General features: G+C 39.0%; 1 protein-coding gene across 3 annotated transcripts; it reads left to right on the top strand.

Moving 5' to 3' along the window:
* Positions 1-8099: 8099 nt before the first annotated feature.
* Positions 8100-26633, top strand: LOC133306010 (CSC1-like protein At1g69450). Of its 3 annotated transcripts, XM_061506273.1 has the most exons (11): positions 8100-8388; positions 8508-8663; positions 8801-8864; positions 9006-9215; positions 10776-10967; positions 11120-11418; positions 18426-18529; positions 18629-18702; positions 19807-20079; positions 25938-26171; positions 26333-26633. In XM_061506273.1, the coding sequence occupies exons 1-11, from the start codon at positions 8108-8110 to the stop codon at positions 26486-26488; spliced, it is 2043 nt and encodes a 680-aa protein (XP_061362257.1). In that variant the 5' UTR covers positions 8100-8107; the 3' UTR covers positions 26489-26633. The 3 variants fall into 3 exon arrangements, with proteins under 3 accessions (XP_061362257.1, XP_061362256.1, XP_061362258.1); XM_061506272.1 differs by having other exon boundaries at positions 18426-18702; XM_061506274.1 differs by lacking the exons at positions 18426-18529; positions 18629-18702 and having other exon boundaries at positions 19893-20079.
* The last annotated feature ends 600 nt before the right edge of the window (positions 26634-27233 follow it).

Genomic DNA, 27233 nt, shown 5'->3' with positions numbered 1-27233 from the left:
CAGAACCTTGGCTACTCGCAAGGCGAGCTGACTTCCCGTGTCTGCGGGATTGATATCATCATGACTGCTCCTATCTGGACGGAGCTACTGGGGTTCGATTTTGATGGTGTCACAGGAGCAGCACTATATGATGGAGACAGCCATCATATATTTGGTGATTATAACCGGGAGACCATTGTTACAGAGACTAGGAGGGTAGACGCTGAGCCCGGTCATTTTGCTCATTATCCTGTTAGCAACTTGTCAGTTTCTGCTCGCATTCTTCATTATGTGGTGATACATATTATTTTCCAGCGCCCGCATAATCACTCAAAGGTGCTGGAAGGGGACTTTGTCATCCTGTGGGCCCTCCTTCACAGTCAGCAGGTGAACTGGAGGCATTACATATGCATACTGATGTGGAAGGCAGCCAAGTCAAAGAAGGCTGAATTGCCTTTTGCATTTCTGGTGCAGAAGATTCTGCATAGATTTGGAGTGCCTATGGCAACAGAGACCTTGAAGACCGCCAGAGGCTGGAATGCTATATTTGGTGAGAGGCTCCTGAAGCAGTGTGGGATCCTACCGAACAGAGCGGGTATCTGGATGTGGAAGAAGGCACCAGAACCACCTGAGATCCCATTCCACCACGATGCTGAGATGGAGGATGCACCTGCAGGTGATGTGTTGGTCTTTATGAGTTTATGCAATTTTGTGTTGTTTAATTTTTAATGTGGTATTTATAAGATGTGTTTTTCATGGTTTATGATGTAGGCCTTGATGATGATGACGATGATGATGGCGTTGCTGAGGTTGATGTCAGACCGACACGTCCCACCCGCAGTCGGCGACCACCAGCTCCTCCTGAGGGTGGATGGACACTTGATCATGTCATGGCATCCATATATGATCTGACTACTGACTTTAGAGGATATAGACAGAGCACGAGCAAATGGCGAAACCAGATGGACACAAGGGTTGCACGGTTGGACACAAGGGTTTCACGCTTGGAGCGTTTAATTGGCGAGGGTGCCCATACTCAGGAGGAGGAGGAGGATGATGATGACAATGGGGATGAAACACAATCGGATGAAGAGAATGGGGAGGACACGCCATCGGATTAGTGTGTCCATAGGGTTTCATATCATTGATTTAGTTTGATGTAATGTAGTCATTTTGGTACATTTAGGAACTTTACCTACATTGCATGGATGTTTTTGTACTGGATGTTCAAAATTTGAATGAATGAAATTTTCGTTTTGCGCACTTTCAGACTTGTTGGTTCTATGCATTAGTATGGGACCTTGCATTAATATTGTCATAATTAATTTGGAAATCAATTCAACCCAAAGTACTTTAATATTCATGTTCAACTTTCATTGGCGCACATCTTGATTACTGCATCCTATTTCTACGAAATCAATCCACCCCCAAGTCATACTGTATGTAGGTATTACACAACAATTACCAAAATGCAAAAAAAATGGCCAAAACAGCATCTGCAACAACATCTGCAACTGGTCTACCCGGGTACCACGAACTGGTCTACCCGGGTAGGATGTACTCGGGTATATCATTACGAGTTACCCGGGTAGACCAGTTGCAGATGCAGCAGCAGGTGCTGTTCAATCCATTTTTTTTGCATCTTGGTAATTGATGTGTAATACAATAACCTTAACTGACTCGGGGAAGGGGTAAATGGGTATGGTAGACATTCGGATTGCACAATACGGAACGAGTGACTCGCTAAACTTAACGGATACATTTCAACAATACATTTCAACAATACATTTCAACAACACAAGAATACAGTTTAGGGTACAAGGAAACCAAACAATACGTAAAGTGATTGTCATTACAAAACAAAGTACTACACAAAAACAATACGTAATCATGCTTGTCTTAGTCTCAATGGACATGTACGAATGTTATGTCCAACTTGCTTGCAATGCTTACATCTGCTCTGACTGCTAGAGGGTTGAGACTCAACCCAATCCATCTCATTCTGAATCCTTGAAGACTTTGGTCTTCCTTTTGCACGTACCAACTGAGCATCCGGAATTATAGTTGGCCCAACAACGGATGGAATCAACAATTCATTGCCAATAGGAAACCAGTGTGCAACATATACTTTAGCAATGGTTGGAATTTTGAAAACATGATCCACATAATCATAATGGTTTAGCTTGGCTACCTTGCAAACTGCTAATACATGACTGCAGGGATACCTCCTTGCTGTAAACCTACCACACTGACATGTACGATTGATTAAGTCCACTCTCATGATGTCACCGACCTCGTGTGTAGATTGATTGTAGGCATCCTCAACCTCAAACAATAACAGCTCACTATCATATATCCTCACACGATAAGTGCCAGCCAATTCATCATTTTTTTGCAAAGCTGCCTCAACCTTATTTGAAATTATCCAACCTTGTGAGATATCTTTTTCAATCCCTTCACGTCTCTTGACGAAATACTCAACGAGTCTACTGAATGTCATCTTGACCAATGCAGTTATAGGCAGATTTCGTGCTCCACGAAGCACCTTATTCACACACTCAGATAAGTTAGTTGTCATATGACCAAACCTACGTCCTGTCTCATCATACGACCTGCACCATTGCTCTTTCGGAATCGCATCCAACCATGAAGCAACTTCAGGATTGTTCTCGATAAATTCCTTGTACCTAATGTCGAAATTTATCTTTGAACATGTGTACTCTGCAAAAAACCATGACATATGCATTGGTTAGTGAATTTCATCAACGTTTTCTTCAAATGGTTGAAAATGTGAGTAATTATACCGTACATTACCTAATTTCATCAACGTTTTCTTCAATTCCACATTCCTAAAACGGGTATTGAAGTTGCTTCCGATGTGACGTAGACAAAATACATGATAAGCATATGGAGGCTGCCACCCTCCGTGATCTTTCACCGCCCTTATGATGCTTCGATGACGATCGGATATTAGACAAATACCATGCCTATGTGTGACATGAAAACGTAAAAGGCTAAGAAACCAGGACCAATCATCCAACCTCTCACCTGGAGGAACAACAACAAAGTCAATAGGGATGAGCTCAGAAATTATTTACAGTATGAAGTAGCAAAGAAGGGTCACATGCTTTCACATACCCCAAAGCAAAATTATTTACTCACCTGGAGGAACAACAGCAAAGGCAATAGGGAGCAGAAATCCATCTCCATCCTGAGATGTTGCAATCAATAGAGTACCTCTGTACTTCCCATACAGATGAGTGCCGTCAATTTGAATTATAGGCTTGCAGTGTTTGAATGCTTCAATGCATTGGTGAAATGTCCAAAAAACCCTTTGAAATACGGCCCTATCTGTATAAACCCGACGTTCATCAAAACATTGATTTGTATCAAGTTTGAACACAGAACCCACATTCACCTCCGTCATATACTTCAGCCAATTTGGCAAGAATGCGTACGATTTCTCCCAGTCACCAAACAACTTAACGATGGCCTTCATTTTTGCCTTCCAGGCCTTCATGTACGTTATGTTGTATCCATATGTTCCCTGTATCCTCTCCTGTATCAGAGCTGGTCTTATGGATGGATCTTCCTTTAACATATCTGGAAAAAAAAATAACTTTACCATATTCTCAATTAATCTGAATCATTAAATACATAGTAGAATACATACTCATTATAGCCGCACAAATAACATTTGAATCCAACTGTCTATGATCCTGTGCTAGGCCTTGATTTAGGCATGTGTGACCTTGACCCCATTTACGGACCACCCAATTAGCTCCCTTCTTCGGCTTAATTGCCCTCATATACCAGGGACAACCGTCAGCATGGTTTTTACACTTCATAACAAATCTTGACTCGTCGCTTTTTTCAACTATGGCTGTCCTGCGCCCCTTCATACAATGTATCTTCACAACATGTTGCAATTCTGGTTTGGACCCAAATTCTTGTTGCACAAATAACGGATCTCCTAACTTCCAACCTCCGTGCAAGTCATCATCGCCATATAGGATCTCCAACTCGTCATTAGGGTGCGCCCAGTTAATGAATGAATAATGTTGGCTTTCATTCCAGAATGGCTCCTCAGACCCTGCATCTAAAGATCAACTCTCATTTGTCTGAATGAATACCACCACAAATAATAAATTGTCTAAAGCAAATGTTCAAATTTAATAACTTACCACTACTGACTGGGTCGACATGAAGTGGTGACAAGGCTGGGGTACCGAGACTTACGGCGCTCATGTCAGCCTCAAAATTACCGTCCACGTCAGTGTCTGACGAATCACCTTCTGGAATAGCACTTTCAGGTTCTCCCTCATCTTCGCTGTCCACATAGTCCTCGTCTTCATCCTCTTCATCCTCATCCAATGCTACCTGAGGAGGTGCAGAAGATCGTACAACTGTATCTTCTTGACCGGTACAGTGTGCAGTAGTGGTTGTATGCACCGGTAAAGATGAAGATTGTCCAACATCAACTTCAACATATATCTCAATATATTTTAATACTTTCCATTCAACAAACGCATCTGTTACGAACTCCACATCTTCATCATCATTTATATCGTTTCCAATGTAGTATATTGTATCCATATCCACTACAGTCTCTAACCTGGCTATCATGCGGTGGATGGAATGTATGCCTTCTGACCCCATTTTTTGAAGAATTCTCTCCTTCAGTTCATTGCATGTAATGCCCACTTTGATTTTCATCGTTTTTGTTTTTCCTTCAAATCGGACACCGTTCGGACCTTCAAAATGCCTCCCATTGTAGTAAATAACTATAGGAACCATGTTTGGACTTGAACTCATCTTTCACACAAAAATTAGATCTAGGTTTTGGGTTTGGAGGTTGGTTCGGATTTTTTAGCACAAAATGGGAGTGTGGAGATGTAATCTCAATGTCCCACCAAGATTCAGCTTTCTGAAATGATGAGATGAAATATGTGTGATGTTTCGGATTAGAGAGGGTAAGAGAGAGAGATTTGGGGTTTCAAAAACCCTATACCTCGCAACAATGGCCGAAACCCATACATATTGAGGTTTCTGGACGCGATTTACCCGGGTACACTGATCCATACCCGGGTAAATAATTCAACTATTTTCCCAGATTCAAGAACTCTACCCGGGTACACTCCTACATACTCGGGTAGATAAAAAGTTTCAAAATTTACCCGGGTAGGTAATGGTGTACCCGAGTAGGCTTCGTGGTCAACGGTCAAACATGGGCAGATTGGTGTTATGTTTGTTGGGAAGGGTAAATTTTCGAAATAGTTTTGAATGAAGGGCAATTTGGTAATTAATTATTAATTAAGGGTCATAAGGGTCAAAAAGTCAGAGTAACAACATTTTAAATAATTTATTTTACTAATTAGCTTGTATTGAAATACGTAGATTAACTCTATTAAAGATTTCAAGTAAATCGTTATTTAAAATATCTAGTAATTGATTTTCACATTATTTGATCTTGCAGAATAGCCTAACTCGCCGCAAACCAACCTATATTAAGTTAGGCCAAATTGGATCAAAAAATACAAATAGATTTTAATTTTGTAATCTTGTTATCTCAATTCATATTTTTTGTTAGGTTATTTAGACGAGTAATTTAACTCTTCTAAAATAAACCATAGAGAGAAAAAAAACGAAATTATAAAGAACTTATAAATATTTATTTATAATTAAACTATAAAATTGTTAAAATGTAGTTGTTAATTTTATAAAACAAATTCTCTAAAGTGCAAAACTTAAATTAATCAAAAACTTTGTGCGGAAAAGTAAATTTATGTCATTTTAAATGAATTAGTGTCATTTTAGTATATATTTGATAATTTTTTATATTTTTTTCTTCCATAAAATTAGAAAAAAAGAGAAAATAAAATAAGAAGAATATAAAAATAATCAATTATATATCAAAACCACTTCGATTCATCTAAAATCACACCTTTTTCTTCTTCTTCTGTGAAGTGGTAGTGAAGTAGAAATTGTGGAGAACGGAGATAGTGATGCATTTTCTATAAGGTTTTATTAATCTTATTTAACATAAGATAATTATCTTATGTTGTAGAAAAAAAATAAGTGGATTCCATCATTATAAGAAAAAAAAAAAAAGTAGTGTACAAAAATCGAAGTGAGAGAATATGAGAAAATATATCTTATCAATAAGGAGAGGAATATGTCCCTTTTCAATAATGTTATTTTAAAGTCAACTAATAGAAAGATCTTTATACTCACCTCATCTTTCTCTCTAACAAGATTAACCGAATGATCCACGCTCCTCCGACCACGACTTCGAATCCCCACGTAAAACAAAATCAACACCGCCACTGCCGCCGCAGCTCCGGTCACGCACGTAATTGACCAAAACACCCCCGTACATATCGCACAATTACGAACCTTGGAAGCCACCCTAACGACCCCGGTTTTCATAGCCTCGAACCGCAGCTTCAATAGCTTCTTGCCTTCATTGGCCACCCGAAGCCGCCAGTCTGACGGTGACGGAGGCGGCGCCGGCATTGGGGTCGCAACCTCCTCGTCAGTCACAGAACTCGACGTCACCGAGGGTGAGGAAGTCGTTCCATCTTCGGGGTCTATTGTTGTTGGAACGGTTTGTAACGAGTGTTGTTCGATTTGTTGCCACTCGTTAATGTCCTCTGTGTATTCCATGCTTCGAGTTCCTACAACACTAAGCTTCTTCTGCATCTCTCAAGTCTCAATCTTAAGCGCTAAATATCTATATAGTATACGGAAAAATATCTTGGGTTCAATTTCAATGGGTTTTTTTATTTTTATTTTTTCTCTTAGGATGGTTTGAACTTAAGTAAGAATGGTCTATGATAAATTGCTACCTTATATTTAGAGGATATGGTGGGCCAGGCTTTATCACATTTATCTGAAAGTATCCTCCAATTAGTCCAAACGGCCATTGACATAATAGTGTCCTAATCTCTGCCTTGATTTAGTCTGAGATTTTCTATTGGAATAATTTGATCGAAAATTCGAATTTCCCCTTTTATATAGCAAAGAAATTTCAAATTTCAAGTGGTTTATTATGGTTCAGGTGAAGGAGAAAAAGGAAGTACCATGTACCAGTAAACAGGCTTGAGAGGATGCAGTTGAAGTGCTCAAGGGAGTGCTCTTGATTATTGAGACGAGTTTTAAGACTTCATTAATGGAAAAATACTTTCTTATGTAGATGGAGAAAATATTTCTTATGTCACTCATACATCGATATGTGTGCATTGGTTTTTTATTTTTATTTTAATTTCTTAATGGTGGGATCTACCTTAAACATGTGTGTGGAGAATTCTTTTCCTCGTATGAAAGGAGAAAAACAAAACCCTTCATTAATATGGGTGTAACTTTTACACCCAATCTTAAGCTGATTTTATTTATATTTAATAATCCTATTTCATTAGTTGAGTAGACTTCTCATTCTTATATGATAATATCAATTTATGTCGATCTAAGTGTTTATATTTAATAATAATTCTAACTTATTAATTGTGTGGCATATTAAATGTAGGTGGGATCGATCAATCACTAAAATTTAGCATGAGACTTAATATTTTTTTGTTTTTCGGAAAGCAACTTAATATTTTTAATATAAGTTGATCATATCCCTAAAGATAAAAATAAAAATTATTATATTTATTATTAATTGTTGATTCTGCTGCTTCACATGAATTTATATCTTCAATTCAAGCATTTAAAATAGTTAGATTCAAATAGAATTAACAATAATAGTGGTCCCGGTCAATTCTACTTAAAGCTTTATTAAAAAGGGCACCAATCCGTGATTGACACAAGTACACGGTGATTCCGCACGTTAAGATTCGTCACTTGCGTGTTAAGGGGTGTCTGCAACGAAAGGATGAAACTTGCAAGTCATTTATTGAACGATCGAGATCTCTTAAATTGGAACTATTCACAACCTGTCAAACAGGCAAAATGGAGAATTTTTCAATTTTGTGTCTTCAATTAGTTTCCTAGTGATTTAATGCATTAAAGTGAACCTAGGACATGTCTCATAATTCATAAAATACTCACTTTACAATTTAGTAGTTTCCCCTCCCTTATAAGTCATAATTTTTTTTTTGTATTTGCTTGGATTTATTTACTTGAAGACATGATTGTCTCTGCTCTTCTCACATCTGTTGGGATAAACACTGCTCTGTGTGTCTTGTTCTTTACCTTGTACTCTATATTGAGGAAACAACCTAGTAACTATGAAGTTTATGTACCACGCTTGTTGGCTGAAGGAACTTCTAAGCGGAGAAGTCGTTTCAATTTAGAAAGATTAATACCTTCCCCTGATTGGGTTGCAAAAGCATGGAGGCTTTCCGAAGAGGAGCTATTTTCATTATCAGGATTAGATGGTGTAGTATTTATGCGCACCATAACCTTCAGGTATTTTCTAATCCCCTTCCCAAAACAACAAAAACAAAAGGGTTACAACAAATAAAATAAAATTAAAATAAACAACTCTTATTTAGATTTGAGTTCTGTCATTTCTTGAATGTTTGCAGTTTGAAAATATTTACTTTTGCTGGGATTATTGGGATCCTTGTGCTTCTTCCCGTGAATTGCTGGGGAAATCATCTACAAGATTTTGACGTTGTTGACTTTACCAATAACTCCTTGGATCTGTTCACCATATCAAATGTAAACAGTGGCTCTAACTGGTGAATACTGCCTCAATATTTTAGTTTTCATTCAGCTATGCTTAGATAGCTTATCATTTCAGCATTTATCTTTTAATTCAATTGTGCTTAGAATGAGATTGTTATCCTTTTTTTTACTTTTTTTACTTTTATTTCAGGTTGTGGGTCCACTTCATTTCTGTATATATTGTCACTGGATTTATATGCCTACTACTTTATTATGTAAGTTACCTCTGAATTCTACAGAGCTTTATAAGGGATTTCCATTTTTGTTTTTCTTAAGTTGCTTTATTGACTCACCAACTCCAAGAGACAACCATTGAACTACATACACTCATTGCTCAAAATTATTTCAATCTTCAGGAATATAAATACATAGCTTCCAAAAGAATTTCGTATTTTGATTCATCCAAACCTCAGCCGCATCAGTTCACCATTTTAGTTCACAGTATTCCTACTTCCTCGAGTTGCAGTATCAGTGACAGTGTTGAGAGCTTCTTTCAAGAGCTTTACCCAGCTACATATCTGTCGCATGTGATTATTCGTCGTACAAACAAAATCCGAAGTCTCCTAGTAAGCATTCTGTCCAATTTTTATTTCCTTTCTTGTTCATTAAATTCTTTCCTGTATATTTAACTTTGCTTAGAAACTTTTATTTTAGTCTTCTAAAAGCTTGCAGAATTTTTAGCACCATTTTTAGCAGTTTGTGCTTGTAATTGCAATATGTAAAGCATTTATCATATATCATTTGTAGTTGAAAAATAAATCAAATTGAAACTTTAAGTGAATAACATAACGTGCTAGAAATCTCCTTTTCATCTCAACCATGGAATTTTCAGCCCCTGGAAACGGTTTGATTCTTTTGAAGACTCCACATCAAGCACAATGGGTTTAATTTACAAATGTTGGAATATTGTAAGTATTGGATGTACTATTAAAAAATATATAATAGTTGTACTGCGCAGTGCCTATGGGTTTTATTTACCTATACTCTGCTTATAAATAAGGCATACATGAGGCCAGTTCACTTACGTAAATTCAAACAAAGGACTTTTATCTTGATCTCTTCATGCCCCACCTCCTATCTTCACAGATTTTATTGCCTAAATTATTTTCTCTCCAAATTTTTTCTTGTGACTGTACAATATTGAGACTGGCTAATAAGCAGGATTTAATTGATCTGAAGTGTCCTCGGTGCGTAGAACTTAAGCTTTTGGGTTGAATTGGTTCTTTACTTGGTATCAGAGTCTCGGTGTCACGAGTTCAATTTTCACCGCCCCCTATTTATTTAATAATTAATTAAGTCTTGTGGAGTTTCTTAGCATAGATACGTGGACCTGTGCATTATTCACCTTTCAAGCTCAGTGGGCTCTCGTGTGAGGGAGGCATGTTAGAGAAGTATAAAACCATTAATGTAATCTCACCAAACAACTTAAGCTTTTGAGTTGAATTGGTTCTTTACAAGAATCAATTCAATCCAACAACTTAAGCTTAAGTTGTTAGGTGAAGGCCATATTAATAGTTTTATATTATATTTCTCTAACACACCATCTTACTCAAGAGTTCATTGGACTTGAAGAATGGACAATGCTCAGGCCTACCTACCTGTGCTAAAAAACTCCATGATATATAATTATTTATTAATAGAAGGGGCTGTGAGGATCGAACTCGTGACGACATGATCATAGATGCTCTGATACCATGTAAAGAACTAACAACTTAAGTTAAATTTTTAGGTGAAGGTCGTATTAATGGTTTTTATATTATATTTCTCTAACAATTTTTAATATTTAAGCATCAAACTTTTGTGATTGGAGGTTCACTTTTGCAGATAGTATAAAAAAGGAATGACATATTCCATGGAAAAATATTCTTACAGGGAGATTCCCTGAGACAGTTATATTGACCTAAATCTTTAGTAATATAGTGTTATTCTATTCATTGATTGAGTTTTCATTTATTAATTTCAAGTTTCAACAGCTTTGCTGGTAAGTGGTAACCCAATTATTTTTGTCATTATACATAGAAGAAGGATGCTATGTTGTTTGTCAAATTAAGTACTTCAGTATAGTGTATTTCTATTTTATTTTAATAACTACTCAACTCATTTCTCTGTCTTTCCCTTAAATCTAGATTGAAGCAAAGAATTTGTATAAAAGGATTACTCAATTACGTTCAGACCCTACTGAGCAAAAGTATAAACATGGTGGTTGTTTTGGACTTTTTGGACGAAAAGATAATCTTATAGATCATTATGGAAAGCAGTTGGAGGACATTCAGGAGAATGTAAGATTGCAGCAATCAGAGGCTTCTTTGGCAGGAGAAGTATGTGGCATTCTTTCTGTTTTTTTTTTTTTTTTTCCAAAACGGAAAAGTTTTTAAAAGTATTTCAGTCCTTATTTAACTATTTACACTTTTCATATATCTGTTGATGTAAAGTGCATCCTCGTAATCTACATTCTTGTTCAATTTTCAAGGAGGCTCGAGCTGCCTTTGTATTCTTCAAGTCTCGTTATGGTGCTGCAACTGCTTTCCATATGCAGCAATCAGTCAATCCCACCCAGTGGATTACTGAGCTAGCTCCAGAACCTCGTGATGTTTATTGGCCTTTCTTTTCTGAATCATTCATGCGAAGATGGATATCTAAGTTGGTGGTTATATTTCTGACTACACTTTTCACAATTTTGTTCCTTATACCAGTTGTAATCGTACAGGGTCTTACCAACCTCAGCCAATTGGAAATTTTGTTTCCCTTCTTGACAAGTATTCTAACCATGTAAGTAAAAGTTTGTTTATTCTCTCTCTCTCTCTATCTATCTATCTATCTATCTATGAGGGGTGTAAATGAGCTGAGCCGAGCCAAACTTTAGCTTAAACGAGCCAAGCTTATGAATGAAAAATATTTTGAGTTTGGCTTGGCTCATTAGCTTGGTACGAGCTAAATTCTAGGCTTGGCTTGTTTATAAAAAATTAAAGGCTTGACTCATTTATAATTATAAAATGTATTTTTTCCAAACTCACATACGTCCAAATGTTGAGATTATAAATGCATCAAATTCTGTATTCCTTCGTCAGAGAAAAAACAATCATAGAACCCACTCAGTCCACATATATTTTAAGATCGAATAATGAGTTCTGCAATTTCTTCTTAAACATTGATCCAGCTCATGAAATAGAGAATGTGGGGGAAGAATATTTTAAGAAAAGTATGTAATATAGACTAACCTTTAAAATTTCTTCTTAAACTTGTTGGTTGAATTGATTCTTTAAATGGTATCAGAGCCTGGGTGTCCCGAGTTCGATCTTTGCCGCCCCCCATTTTGTTTGTGGAATTTCTTAGCGCAAGTAGGCTAGGCCTGATGCATCATCCACCTTTCAAGCCCAATGGGTGCTCTTGTGAGGGGGCGTGCCAGAGTATAATATCAACCATTAAAGAGGCCCTCACCTAACAGCTTAAGCTTTTGGGTTGAATTGGTACTTTACAGACTAATAGAATAAGCCGTCCAAACTCCAAGGCTTATTATATTATAATCTTCAAAGAAGAATAGAGAAAGAGTACCTGAGTTTGGTTAGTTGCTTGTGGAGTTAAAGACAATAGTAAAAAAGTAGGGTTACAAAAATAGGATTAATGACTTAGTGACATAAAAATATATTATTTATTATAATCATATATCGGGTCAGCTCACGGGTTTTTCAAGCCAAACCTCATTAAATTAAGCTTGAGCTTGTTTGCTAAACAAGTTTTTTTTAAAGTTTGAGCCCATTCTATTTGTTAAACAAGTCAGGCCAAGCCTTGCCTTGGGCCATTGACAAGCTGCTCGGCTCATTTACACCCCTATATGTTGATAATACTATCTTGCTTTTCTTGTGTCCCCTTCCCTCGTGATCTCACTATAGAGTTTTTACTCAAAAGAAAAATTCTCAGTGTTCAATGATAACTAGGTCAAAAGGGATAGTTGATTGTTACTTAAGTATACACTTTCAAGCATTAACTTGACCATAACTTGGTGATAATGGATTTTATGTTGCCTTGATGGCATGCATAGTTCATTACGGAGAGTATATATCAGTTAGGTCTTACAAGGATAAAGCCAGGAAGCTGTAAATGGCATTTAAAGCATAAAGAAAATTAGTGTAAGTTTAGGTGGTCCAAACTACGGTGCCATTTCTTGGTTGAAAAATAAATTTTTCATGAACATGTGCTTGGGAGTATTACAATCAGATTGCTTGCAAATTGCCTCTTACACATAGTCACTGACAAACCATGGTTTGCTGTACATTTTGATTGTAAATGTAAATTATGGGTTTTGCAATCGATTGCTGTGTTGGGAAAACTCGGTTCCCTCAGATCGGCTCAGGGGCCTTTGTGCGGAAGTCAATCAACAAGATCCTGATCTCGGATCTCGGATCTCGGCAATACCTCGGCTTGAACTTCACCAGGTCAGGCAGCGCAGCGGAAAAATCAAAACGAAAACAGGAGAGAGAGAGAGAAGAAGAAGAACACAACCAGATTTAACGTGGGAAAACCTTCTTGAATTAAGAAGTAAAAACCCACGGGACCTAGTCCAGATCAGAAATCCACTATGAAAATAATGGTTACAACGAATCAAATACACCAATGTGGTGGTTAACTCAACATCTCCAACAATGGTGATAATCAAACTACCCTAGAGATGTTTCACTCAAACTCTCTCTAGAGATCTCTCAAATGCAAAGCATAAAGCCTTGCTCAAACAATCAAATAATTCTCTCAAATTTGTTCTCTCAAATCTGACCTAGCCTCCACCCACAACTAATGAGTATATATAGAGGAGGTGGAAATTAGGGTTAGGGTTTTTAGTAGGAAACCCCTCAAATGGGCTTGGGCTTAGCATTGAAGGAGGAAGCCCAACAAATCTCCCCCTCCGACTTCAATGCGTCGGCTTCAGCATCAATCCGGCTCCTTCACAGCAGTCTTCAAATTTTCTTGCTGGAACCGGCTTCGTCATCATGTCGGACCAATTTTGGTCAGTGTGCACCTTGACGAGTTCGAGCTCTCCACCTTCCACCACATCCCGGATCCAGTGATACCTCACATAAATATGCTTAGTGCGGGAGTGATAGGTTGAATTCTTCGCAAGATGGATTGCGCTTTGATTGTCACAACCCAGCTCGTACTTGTCTTGATCATGGCCGAGTTCCATGAGGAACTTCTTCATCCACAGTATCTCTTTGCTTGCCTCAGTAACGGCAATGTACTCAGCCTCAGTTGTCGATAGTGCAACACATTTCTGAAGTCTTGATTGCCAAGAGACAGCTCCTCCGACAAATCTCATCAAATATCCTGTAGTCGACTTCCTCGAGTCGAAATCTCCCCCTAAATCAGAATCCGAGTAGCCTTGCAACTCGGCTTTGCCTTCTCCAAAACGGAGACATAAGTCGGTTGTACCTCGGAGGTACTTGAAGATCCACTTCACTGCTTCCCAGTGCTCTTTGCCGGGGTTTGACAAATACCGGCTTACCATTCCAACAGAATACGCCAAGTCGGATCTAGTGCAAACCATTGCATACATCAAGCTTCCGACGGCGGATTGGTAAGGGACCTTCATCATCTTATCTTTGTCTTCATCAGATCTCGGACATTGCTTTTGGTTCAGCTTTATGTGTCCGGCAAGGGGGGTGCTCACTGTTTTGGCTTTGTCCATGCTGAATCTCTTCAGAATCTTCTCAATATATTTCTCTTGACTCAGCCACAGTAGCTTCTTCTGTCTATCTCGGATGATCTTGATTCCGAGAATCTGCTTTGCAGGGCCGAGGTCCTTCATTGCGAAGGACGAGCTCAACGCCTTTTTCAGGGCGACTATCCTCGATTTGTCTTTCCCTACAATAAGCATGTCGTCAACATATAACAACAAGATCAGAAAGTTTCCGGCCTCATACCTCTTCACAAATACGCAGTGGTCAGCTTCAGTCTTCTCAAACTTATGATCAGTCATGAATAATTCAAACTTCTTGTACCACTGCCGAGGTGCTTGCTTCAAGCCATAGAGGCTCTTCTTCAATCGACATACCAAGTCTTCTTGGTCTGGAGCTTGGAATCCTTCAGGTTGCTCCATATATATTTCTTCTTCTAAATCACCGTGAAGAAATGCCGTCTTCACGTCCATTTGTTCTACCTCGAGGTCCATTGAAGCCGCCATGGCTAACACGGTTCGGACTGAGGTCATTTTCACCACAGGAGAAAAAATCTCCTCAAAATCTACTCCTTTCTTCTGATTGCAGCCTTTCACCACAATCCGGGCTTTGTATCTCGGCTTTTGCCCGTTCTCTTCATTCTTAATCTTGTAGACCCATTTGATTTTCAAAGCACGTCTTCCTTTAGGCAACTCGGTCAGCTCATAAGTCTGATTCTCGTGCAGAGACTTCATCTCGTCTTGCATTGCCTTTTCCCATTCTTCTTTCTCTGAGCTTGTCACAGCCTCATCATAACTCTGAGGCTCACCGTCTTCAGCAACAACGGTGTATTCATCAGATGAGTATCTCGTAGAGGGTCTTCTTTCTCGAGTTGGATATCTCGGCTGTTCTTCAGCTTGAGGGCCCGGTTCATCATTCTCATCCCGGATCTCATCATCAACTCGAACCTCAATGTCTTGGTCATCTTCAGCTTGTTGCTGATCATCATTTTCTTCATTTTCTTGATTTTCTCCCCCTGCTTCAGCTCGGACAGGAGGGATGGGTTCTTCACGTCTGACAGTAACCCGGACTTTGGGCTTCGAGATGTCATAAATGTTCTCATGCTCATGAAAGATCACATCTCGGCTTCTCACGATCTTCTTATTGATTGGATCCCAAAGTCGGAACCCGAACTCGGATTTTGGTGAACTGAGATAGATGCATTCTTTTGTCTTTGCATCAAGTTTGGCCCTTTCATCTTTAGGGATATGCACGAAAGCTCGGCATCCAAACACTTTCAATTGATTATAGGCCGCTTTCCGACCTGTCCAGACTTCTTCTGGAATTTCTCCTTCAAGTGGTGAGAGGTTGATCAAGTCAACAGCAGTTTTGACGGCTTCTCCCCAGAATGATTTTGGTAATCCGGCATTGGATATCATGCTTCGTACCTTCTCTTCAATTGTTCTGTTCATCCTCTCAGCAAGTCCATTCAACTGTGGAGTCTTGGGGGGCGTCTTCTCAAGTCGAATCCCGGCCGCTCTGCAGTATGCATCAAATGGGCCGCAATACTCACCACCATTATCAGATCGGACCACCTTCAATTTCTTGCCAGTCTCCCTTTCAACCATAGCATGGAATTCTTTAAAGGATTGGAGTACCTGGTCTTTAGACTTCAACAAATATACCCACACTTTGCGGGAATGGTCATCAATAAACGAAACAAAGTACTGAGCTCCTCCAAGAGATTTCTCTGACATGGAGCAAACATCAGTATGGACGAGGTCAAGAATATGCCTGCGTCGTCTAGGTTGATCCGGTCTCGCAAAGGAAACCCGGTGCTGTTTTCCAGCTAGGCAGTGCGTGCAACTCTCCAACGCTTGGCCTTTCAACCCGGTCAATAATCCTTTCTTGTTCAGGATCTGTAGCCCTTTCTCGCTCATGTGGCCGAGGCGCTTGTGCCATAGCTCCAAGTTAGGTTCATCTCAAACAGAATTGGCTTCTCCGCCATTGGTCTTTCCTTGCATCACGTACAAGGAGCCTTCTTTCTTACCTCGGGCCACGACCAAGTTTCCCTTGGCCAGCTTCCATCTCACACTACCGAAGTAGTTCACTAACCCGACATCATCAAGTTTGCCTACCGAGATTAGGTTCGAACGCATGTCAGGAACAAGCCTTACGTCTTTCAACACAAGTTGGCATCCGACATCTATGGTCAGAGTTACATCACCGACACCAACAATCTTGCTGGTCACTTGATTTTCCATCTTCACGACTCCAAAATCACCACCTCGATAAGAGGAGAAAAAACCTTTGTGTGGAGTAACGTGGAAGGAGGCACCGGAGTCAACAATCCAGGTGCAGTCATCATAAGCAACATTCAAATAATTATTCTCACCAAGGAGGAATATCTCAGCATTAGGGTTTGCAGCCACCGCAGTGGTGCTCTTGTCTTCCCTCTTCTTGGGAATAATCTGATCCGGCTTCACAGAGCCGTTCTTCTCATCATTTTGTAGGGTCCAGCAGTCTGGCTTCTTATGGCCTGTCTTTCCACAGTAAAAGCACTTCAACTCATATTTCGGCTTTGACCGACCTCTGGACTTGTCTCGTCTGTCACGACCTCTACCTCGGCTTTTGCTTCTACCGCGGGAGTCGGATTTCCCTTTGTTCTCAGCAACGTTGGCCTCAGACGTACTCGAAGTACCTCGTTCTCTTCTCCTGGATTCTTCGCCCAGGAGGCTGTCTGTCACGACATCCATCTTCAATTTTCCATCTGGAGTCGAGTTATTCAGGGTCACCACCAGAGTATCCCAGCTTTCTGGCAGCGAGCTCAACAGCAGCAATGCCTGCAGTTCTTCATCAATTTTCATATCAACCTTTGACAGCTGATTCACAATACCTTTGAAGGTGTTCAATCATGCTCATATCGTCCTTGTATTCATGCTTAACAAGTCGGCGAAACAGGTGTGCTTTATTCCTGGGAGTCTTCTTCTGAATCATGGACTCTAATTTCGTCCACAACTCATACGCGTTCGTGAATTCTGACACGTGCTCAAAGAGACTTTTATCAATATATTTCCTGATCGTGGCTACCGCCTTCCGACTCAGGATCTCCCACTCCTTATCGGTCTTGCCTGCCGGTCTCTCATCAAGGATAATGGGCTCATGCAAATCTTTGCAGTAGAGATGATCTTCCATCATCGGTCTCCAATATGTGAAATTATCTGCGGTCAACTTGAACATATCTTCATCATGAGTTATGCCACTGGTCTCCATCTCGTCTCCCTCAGAACCCGTCGAACTCGGGCTCTGATACCACTGTTGGGAAAACTCGGTTCCCTCAGATCGGCTCAGGGGCCTTTGTGCGGAAGTCAATCAACAAGATCCTGATCTCGGATCTCGGCAATACCTCGGCCTGAACTTCACCAGGTCAGGCAGCGCAGCGGAAAAATCAAAACGAAAACAGGAGAGAGAGAGAGAAGAAGAACACATCAGATTTAACGTGGGAAAACCTTCTTGAATTAAGAAGTAAAAACCCACGGGACCTAGTCCAGATCAGAAATCCACTATGAAAATAATGGTTACAACGAATCAAATACACCAATGTGGTGGTTAACTCAACATCTCCAACAATGATGATAATCAAACTACCCTAGAGATGTTTCACTCAAACTCTCTCTAGAGATCTCTCAAATGCAAAGCATAAAGCCTTGCTTAAACAATCAAATAATTCTCTCAAATTTGTTCTCTCAAATCTGACCTAGCCTCCACCCACAACTAATGAGTATATATAGAGGAGGTGGAAATTAGGGTTAGGGTTTTTAGTAGGAAACCCCTCAAATGGGCTTGGGCTTAGCATTGAAGGAGGAAGCCCAACATGCTGGAGAAAATTTTCAGGTTTATTCAATGTTGTAATTTCATAACACTAGGATAGTTCAATCACAACATTTTATGTGAAGTCAAATAATCTGCTTGTGTAATTTTCTGGTATAGTCCAATTCATTCTATCTATCCTTTTTGTGATTTCTGATGCTATGTCTTCTTAAGTAGGACGGCATGCAAGCTTTACCCTTATGTTTTGTCTTTCAATCTGTTAATGGAAAATCTCTGAAGCCTTTCTAAATCTGCTTACAGAAAATTTGTTTCTCAAGTAATTACGGGATACCTTCCGAACCTTATTCTTCAGATGTCTCTGAAAGTGGTGCCCCCTATCATGGGGCTCCTTACCTCCATTCAAGGTTACATCTCACAAAGTGATATAGAATTGAGTGCATCTAACAAAGTACTGTGGTTCACAATATGGAATGTTTTTCTTGCAACTTTATTTTCTGGGTCAGTTCTATACCAGCTGTCTGTCATCCTTGATCTGAAGGACATTCCTGGGAGACTGGCAGTTGCAGTTCCAGCGCAGGTTAGACAATGTTTTTTCCCATTGCAAACTTCCCTGAAACTTCTCTAATTTTGAACTACAAAAGATTATCTTTCCACCTAGAGCCATGCAGGTGGAACTGAAACACGTTTTTGTTCCGTAAATCAATCTGATTTCAGCATATCTTCTAGTGTCTGGCCATTATGCATAGAAATATTAACATCATTAATCATGCTGTTTCCCTTTACTTTTGCTTAAGTGGCTACCACACTTCTGATAAACTGTTTTTAAAAATCTTCCATGATGAATTGACAAAGAATTCTTTCATTTTTTTATTTTTTTGGGTACATTTCTTTCATGTTATTTTAATTACACAAAAGGAAAAGCAATCTTTCACGTCGAAATGTTTTGAGCAACTAAGTCCCAACTAGCCTGCCTATATTTTATAGCATAAGTTGAATCATCAATGAAATTCATAGACATATAAGGATGATAAATGACATTATTACAGTTTCTGCATTATATGGTTACAGCTCAGTGGTGTCTCAAACATTATGCTTCTTTCCTGGTCTTGAGTGAGAATGAGAAATTTAAAGAGGAAAGAAAATGAAGTAGAAAATATAAATTTTACCCACAAGGAATCGAATACAGTGGTAAGCTCTCTAGGAAGGAAAGGGTTTGAGCTTTAGAGACATCACTTGTGGGAAGGGCCTGATTGTATCACAGATTGTCCAAAGAGATTATTAGTCTCACCTGAAGTGTGAGGGGATACCCTAAATATAAATTGAATAGGGGCAAATCCTTGGAATTCCTGATTCTACCAGGGTAAGATGCCTAAACCTGAGTCCCAAGTAATCTTGTTGATTCAACACCCTAAATATTCAAATCATTAGTTGATCTGGGTATAGTAACTCTCTAACTGATAATTCGCCATAGTTTAATTAGTCACTAATGTTTGTTCCTGCTATAATTGAAAAACAATATCAACAGTATTCTCGTTACTTCTAACATTATCCGTACTATCTATCATTTTAGGCATGACATGATATTCAAGTCTAAAAATACGTAGGAAATTACCAATTTATAACCGATATTAAATCTGCTATTTTTATGTTTTTAATCCAATTAATTTTGATTTTCCTGTAGGCATCATTTTTCATTACATATATTGTCACATCAGGATGGACAAGTGTGTCATCAGAACTCTTTCGGATAATTCCTCTATTTTGCAGCTTGATGACAAGGCCCTTCACAAGACCAGACGATGAATTTGAAGTTCCATCTATTCCTTACCATAGGGATCTTCCAAGGGTCCTTTTCGTTGGACTTCTTGGTATTACATATTTCTTCCTAGCTCCGCTAATTTTACCATTCCTCCTGGTCTATCTCTGTCTTGCATACATCATATTTCGAAACCAGGTCAGCACTTATTCCAATGCTTATTTTGGTATCTATTTCTGGAAAAGAAGAGTCTTTGATTTTTTCATACATGAGATTACTTGAAAGAAAAGGATATTTGAAATATTATTGAATTGTATGTATAATCTGTACAAAGAGGTCTCTATTTATAGAGAATGAAAATCCTAATACTTAACCTAATACTTGACCTAATGGGCTTGGCCCAATACAACAAATACTAATAATAATAAAATAACAAATATTTACAACACTCCCCCTCAAGCTGAGGAATAGATATTTATCATTCTCAGCTTGCTAGTAAGTTCTTGAAATCTGTCTGAAGGAAGTCCCTTTGTCAATAGATCAGCTAATTGGCGCCCAGTGGGAATGTATGGAGTGGTAATCAACCCGCTATCAAGTTTCTCTTTGATGAAATGGCGGTCGACCTCAATATGTTTAGTCCGATCATGTTGAACCGGATTATGAGCTATACAAATAGCGGACTTATTGTCACATAGCAGCTTCATAGGTCCCTCACATTTTATTTTGAGATCATCAAGTATAATTTTCAGCCACAGTAACTCACAAATGCCTTGAGCCATAGCTCGAAATTCAGCTTCTGCACTTGATCTGGCGACCACATCTTGTTTCTTACTTCATCATGTCACCAAGTTACCGCAAAGAAACATGCAGTAACCAGTGGTAGAACGACGGTCAGTCACGGATCCAGCATAATCAGCATCAGTGTAAACTTCTAAAGAGAGATTGCCATCACGTCGGAATAACAATCCTTTACCAGGAGTAGCTTTAAGATACTGCAGAATTCTCTCTACTGCCTGCATGTGTTTCTCCTTTGGATCGTGCATAAAATGACTGACAACACTAATAGCATAAGCTAGGTCTGGTCTAGTATGAGCCAGATATATCAATTTCCCAACTAGCCGTTGATATTGTCCTTTATCAACTGGAGGACTCTCTTCTTCATAGCCTATCTTGTGATTCTGCTCAATAGGAGTATTAGAGGGTTTACACCCGAGCTTTCCTGCTTCTTTGAGAAGATCAAGAACATATTTTCTCTGGCTAATAAAAATTCCTTTCCTTGAATGAGCTACTTCTATCCCTAGGAAATATCTCAGTTTTCCAAGGTCTTTGACTTCAAACTCAGAGGCAAGCCGTGTTTGCAGAATCTGTTTCTCCACAAAATCATCACCTGTGATAATAATATCATCAACATATACAAGGAGCACAGTAAGCTTCCCATTATGGGAGTGCTTGAAGAAAAGAGTGTGATCTCCTTGACTCTGTCTGTATCCTAAGGTCATCATAACCTTAGTAAACCTTTCAAACCAGGCACGAGGTGACTGCTTCAATCCATACAAGGCCTTTTTTAATCTACAAACTTTATTTTCTCCCTTCACAGAATCAAAACCAGGCGGGATTTCCATGTAGACTTCTTCTTCTAACTCACCATTGAGGAAAACATTTTTCACATCAAATTGATTTATATCCCAATTGTAATGGGCAGCAAGGGATAACAAGACTCTCACCGTATTCATCTTTGCAACTGGAGCAAATGTTTCTTCATAATCAATGCCATAGGTTTGAGTGTAACCTTTGGCAACTAATCGAGCCTTGTATCTCTCAAGAGTTCCATCGGAATTATATTTCAGGGCATAAACCCATCTGCACCCTACTGCTTTCTTTCCATTAGGTCTATCAATAACCTCCCATGTTTTATTTTTCTCCAACACATTCATTTCCTCTTGCATGGCTTGTGCCCAATTCCCATCTTTCAAGGCTTCATGTACTGATTTTGGAATTGCAATAGAGTGTAGTGCTGAAACAAAGCTTTTGTGCTGCACAGAAAGATTAGCAGAGGAAACAAAATGGGAGATAGGGTATTGAGTACAAGAGGGACAGGAGGGACAAGATTTCTTGGGACAAGCTCTTTTTCCTTTTCTAAGAGCAATGGATAAATCATCAGAATCAGTAGTAATGGGTAAGTCATCAGAAGTATTAACATCATGATCAGAAATATGAGATGCAGGACTTACCAGTGGTTCAGACGATTGAGGTTGCTGCTGAGGCAATGTGGGCTGTTTCCTTCTTTGATATACCAACTCAGGTGTCATAATCTTCCGTATCTCTGGTGTACTTGATGTATCAATCACAGGAGAATCAGTCACAGGAGGATTACTCACAGGAGGATTTGACACAGGAGGAATAGACACAGGAGGAACAGGGCCAAAAGGAGGATACACTGACACAGGTGAAGGAGTAGACACTGAAGATTCCAATTCAAAGAAGGAAGGTGATGATTCTTCTGGTGAATTATTCTCCCCCTGAAGATGAGGACCTTGGAAAAAGGACTCAGATTCCTGAAATGTAACATCCATAGAAACAAAAAATTTCCGACTTCCAGGGTGATAGCACTTGTAGCCCTTCTTATCAGGAGCATATCCAAGGAAGACACATTTAAGAGCCCTAGGATCCAACTTACTGCGATGCTGTTTATGAATATGAACAAAGACAACACACTCAAACACTCGAGGAGGAAGACTTTGCAAAGTTGGAACAGAAGGAAAAAAAGAAGTCATGGAGTGAATAGGACTTACATGATCGAGAACCCGAGTGGGTAGACGATTGATCAAGAACGCTGCAGTAAGAATGGCATCTCCCCAACAGCATTTGGGTACATGTGTTTGAAACAGTAAGGCACGAGCAACTTCAAGAAGGTCACGATTTTTCCTTTCAGCAACCCCATTTTGTTGAGGGGTGTCTACACAAGTAAGTTCATGAATCATACCTTGATTTTGTATAAATTGGGAAAAAGAGTGATTGACATATTCAGTACCATTATCTGTCCTTAGTCTTTTGATTTTTTTACAAAATTGAGTCTCAATCATTTTATAAAATTGAAAGAACAGTTGTGGTACCTCAGACTTTTCACGCATTAAGTAAACCCAAGTTACACGAGTGCAATCATCAATAAAAGAAAAAAACCATTTATTTCCAGAAGAATGAGGGACCTTAGAAGGACCCCAAACATCAGAATGAATAAGATCAAAAGGTTCAACACTTTTAGTAATACTAGAAGGGAAAGACACACGATGATGCTTAGCAAATTCACAAACATCACAATGAAAAGACTCAACAGACTTAGATAAAAACAATGACGGAAATAAAGATTTGAGTAAACTAAATGGAGGATGACCTAAGCGCTTATGATGAAGCCAAATCAAAGAATCAGCAGTTGATTGACCATGAGACATCAAGATGTGATCTATTACTTTATTTTCAGGAGATTGTGACACCAGATAGTACAGCCCACCTTGCTCTTTAGCACTACCAATCGTCTTCCCCGTGGCGAGATCCTGAAAAACACAATGGGTAGGATAGAAGGTTACAGTACAATTCAAATCTTTTGTAATTTTATGAATAGAAAGAAGATCCGTGGAGAGTTTAGGAACATGAAGAACATCCTTAAGATGTAAGGACTGCTATAAGTTTATGTCACCAAAACCCGCAACTGATGTATGAGAGCCATCAGCTACGGCTATTGTATGAGTTCCAATGGTAGGATGATAAGAAGTAAAGGAGTCAGCACAACAAGCCATATGATCAGTAGCACCAGAATCAACAACCCAAGAATTTTTAAAATCATTACATGAAGAAATGAAAGAATAAGTTTTGGAGCTCATACCAGTCATAGTCAAAGTACTAGTATCAGATGGCTTACTCAAAGAATCAAGGAGGGTTCGGAGCCGTTCCAACTCATCTGGACGAAATGCAGAAGTTATTTTAGAGGAAGTAAAATGCGGTTGACCACGCATCCTAGCCATTTTTTCTAAGACAGTTTGCTTTCCATGGAGGCGAAAGCATAGATCCTTGATATGACCTGTTCTTTTACAATAAGAACACCATCGATCATCTCTCTTAGATCCAGAAGATGTACCATCAGAAAACTTTGTAAAGGAATTCCTTTGAGAAGAGTCCATACTGCACAAAACTTGTCAAACAATAGCACCAAGAAGCCAAACAAATACTGAAAAAATACCAAACGAAGTCCGATCAAGGATTTGAGCACAGATCCAGAACGGGCTTGGAGAGTCGAGCAGAACTGCACCGGTCCGCAGCCAAGAAACACCTCCACGCGCCGGTGAGACTGGATGCGCGTGGGCTTCACTCGCCAATGAAGAGGAGGCGCGTGTGAGCGCGTGCGGTGGTCTTCCGGGCTGAGACTTTTGGGGCGACGTCGTCCGGCGATGGCGGTTCTACCTGTGGTTGGTCGCGTTGAAGAATCCACCGGAAAAGTACCCAAAACACGATGAGCAGTGGTTCAGTGCGTTCTTTACGTGACGTCCTTTGGTAGGAATGGTTCTGTGTGTTCTTTGTTTTACGAGAGACAAGAAAGAAAGGAATAGGAAAAGTGATGAGGAATAAGGAACAGTGATCTCGGTCCAAAATGTCCCCGGAAAAATTTTTCGGTGGCGGCTAATGGCAGCGAGAGACAGAAAAAGAATAAAAGGATTCGTAGACGCGGAAGCAGAGCCCTCAGGATCAAGAGCTCTGATACCAACTTGAAAGAAAAGAGTATTTGAAATATTATTGAATTGTATGTATAATCTGTACAAAGAGGTCTCTATTTATAGAGAATGAAAACCCTAATACTTGACCTAATACTTGACCTAATGGGCTTGGCCCAATACAACAAATACTAATAATAATAAAATAACAAATATTTACAACAAGATTTATGCCCTGCACCCACTAATAAAAAGAAGGAAGAATTTTGTTTGTGGAAATACTGACAAACTTTATTCCAAAATAGAAAGAGTTAAGATAGAAGAACATTATCAAGCCTCCACGGTTTAAGCATTTGGGTTGAGTTAGTTTTCAACATAATATCAAAGCCTTTATGACCAGAGTTTTAAGTCTTTCCCAACCTTATTCTTCAGTTGTTTTTGAACAACGTGCCTCCTGCTATGGGGTTCCTTTCCTCCAGTCAAGGATGCATCTCACATAGTTGAAGAGGAAAAGTATAAACAAGTTCCAATTTGATATCTTGGGTCAGTGATTCAATAATGTTTTGATGAAGTTAAGGATAATTATATAAAATTAGGTTTCATAGAAATTTCGTAGGAGTAAATTTGAATGTTACATAATGAAAAGCATCAGAGAATTCAGCACAGGAATGAAGCTAACTATTAATGATCTTTCTCATGCTTTGCCATACTCTATGGTTCACTGTGTTAGAGTAGACACATTAAAATCATTGATGAAGGTGCACCTTTTGTGTGTGGTGGGGGGGTTGTGTGGTGATATAAGAGATACAAAGACATAAATTTGACTCTGCAACTGGTGTAGGTTCAATCCAAGATAAATGGAAGATGTCTAAGATGGTTTAAATTTAAGAATTAATGTTTCTCGTGTTATAGGAGATGAAATTATCTCCTACACATACATAAAAGTGCGTGGGGCCCTATGAGACCATGTGAAGAGAATAGAAAGAAAAAGAAAATATGGGTTCTACACACTTTTATGTGTGTATAGGAGATAATTTTATCTCCTACAACATGATAAACACAAATCCCTTAAATTTATACTTCCTATAGATGTATTTTTATTTCAGAAAGTGCCTGTGGCTGTAGTTGGGACTGACTGGTGTAAGTAGTAATATAATCTTGATTGCCTATTAGAAGTTTCCATTTTTAACAATTAACAAAGTACGATATCTGTGCTTTTAGACAAGGATTGTTTTCTTTTGGTTGACTATGGAATCTGACAATGTTAAAGTCATTTTATCCCTGTGAATGTGAGACTCCGGAAAATTGGTTATTACATGGCTTACACTGATACTCTGCCTTTGTATTATGCAGTTTATAAATGTATATGCACCAAAGTATGAAACTGCAGGGAAATTTTGGCCAATTGTGCACAATACAATGATTTTTTCTCTAGTACTCATGCACATTATTGCAGTGGGAATTTTTGCATTGAAAAAACTTTCTCCAGCATCCACTTTGATGCTTCCTCTACCAGTCCTCACTCTTCTCTTTAATGAGTACTGCCGAAAACGATTCTTGCCCATATTTGTTGCATATTCTGCAGAGGTAAGTTTTTAGTGACTATAACGTGTCTTCAAATGTATTTTCCAATATCCACTCCTTAACCTAAAAGATAAGGCAATAATTATCTCTGAAAGAACAGAAGAGTTGTGGCATGTTGTATTCAATCCCTCTTCACTGATTTTGGCTTGTGTTTATGTTTCCAGAGTTTAATAAAGAAGGACAGAGAAGACCAAAATGATGCTACAATGGCTGAATTTTATGACAAATTGATAATTGCTTATAAAGACCCTGCTTTGTTTCCCATTCAATACTTATCAAAAACTAATACTGATAGTCTACTTAGTCCCTTTGTATCTTAAGTTCAATACTAAGCCGCAAATCCTACCATATAAGTTCAGTTGCGTTGGCTGTTTCCTATATGTGATGTAAGATTCCTATTTCAAGAGCAATGAAGTGCAGAAGCCAGAAGGTGTGTCATTGTGTGCAAATAGCATACTTTCGAATTAGCCATATTATATGCATTCAAAAATTAATTATACGCAGTCAACTTATCTTTTGCGTTCACTCTTGATCACGTTCTTCATTTGTGTTTTATTATTTTAAAAGTGATACGTCAGAATAGACTAGCCATAGGGAGCTTAAATGCCACTTTTAGAAATTAGAACATGCAGCAACTATGAGCTAGTGTTGGTGCAGTTCTGTGCTCTAACTTCCACTTTTTGGTGCTCCTACTTCACCTTGGGATTGTAGGAATCTCACCAGAAATGCGGAAGCGCATCGAACCGACACGACGAGGGAAAAGATTAACCTTCATCGTTTTGATTACCTGGAAGGGCGTAGTTATGTGACCACGAACAATAGTTGTTCCCTCTATGATCGATCTTCCAGACTATCTCTCGAGGAGGATGAGATGGTTGTGTGGGCAACAGTTCAGATGATGAACGTCTGCCTCTTGGGTTTGTTTCTGATGATCTGTTCACCTTGGAGGCACAAGAGGAGAAAACTATGAATATATACGCTTAGGTCTTAGACATAACTCAACCCTAAGCCTCATGGGCTCAAGTGTCACTGAAGCCCAATAGGACTTTAATGACCAAAAGAGCA

Source organism: Gastrolobium bilobum, unplaced genomic scaffold, assembly GCF_033153095.1.
Source record: "Gastrolobium bilobum isolate Gb01-03AN ecotype WA unplaced genomic scaffold, APGP_CSIRO_Gbil_v1 utg13687, whole genome shotgun sequence".
NCBI lineage: Eukaryota > Viridiplantae > Streptophyta > Magnoliopsida > Fabales > Fabaceae > Gastrolobium > Gastrolobium bilobum.
This window is presented reverse-complemented; position numbering and strand designations above follow the sequence as displayed.

Bases quoted from the DNA above. Each gene is read 5' to 3' on its own strand.
- LOC133306010 (XM_061506272.1), top strand. From the start codon at position 8,108: ATGATTGTCTCTGCTCTTCTCACATCTGTTGGGATAAACACTGCTCTG. The intron at 8,865-9,005 runs GTAAGTTACCTC...TTCAATCTTCAG, and splicing joins TATGCCTACTACTTTATTAT to GAATATAAATACATAGCTTC. The intron at 26,172-26,332 runs GTAAGTTTTTAG...TTATGTTTCCAG, and splicing joins TTGTTGCATATTCTGCAGAG to AGTTTAATAAAGAAGGACAG.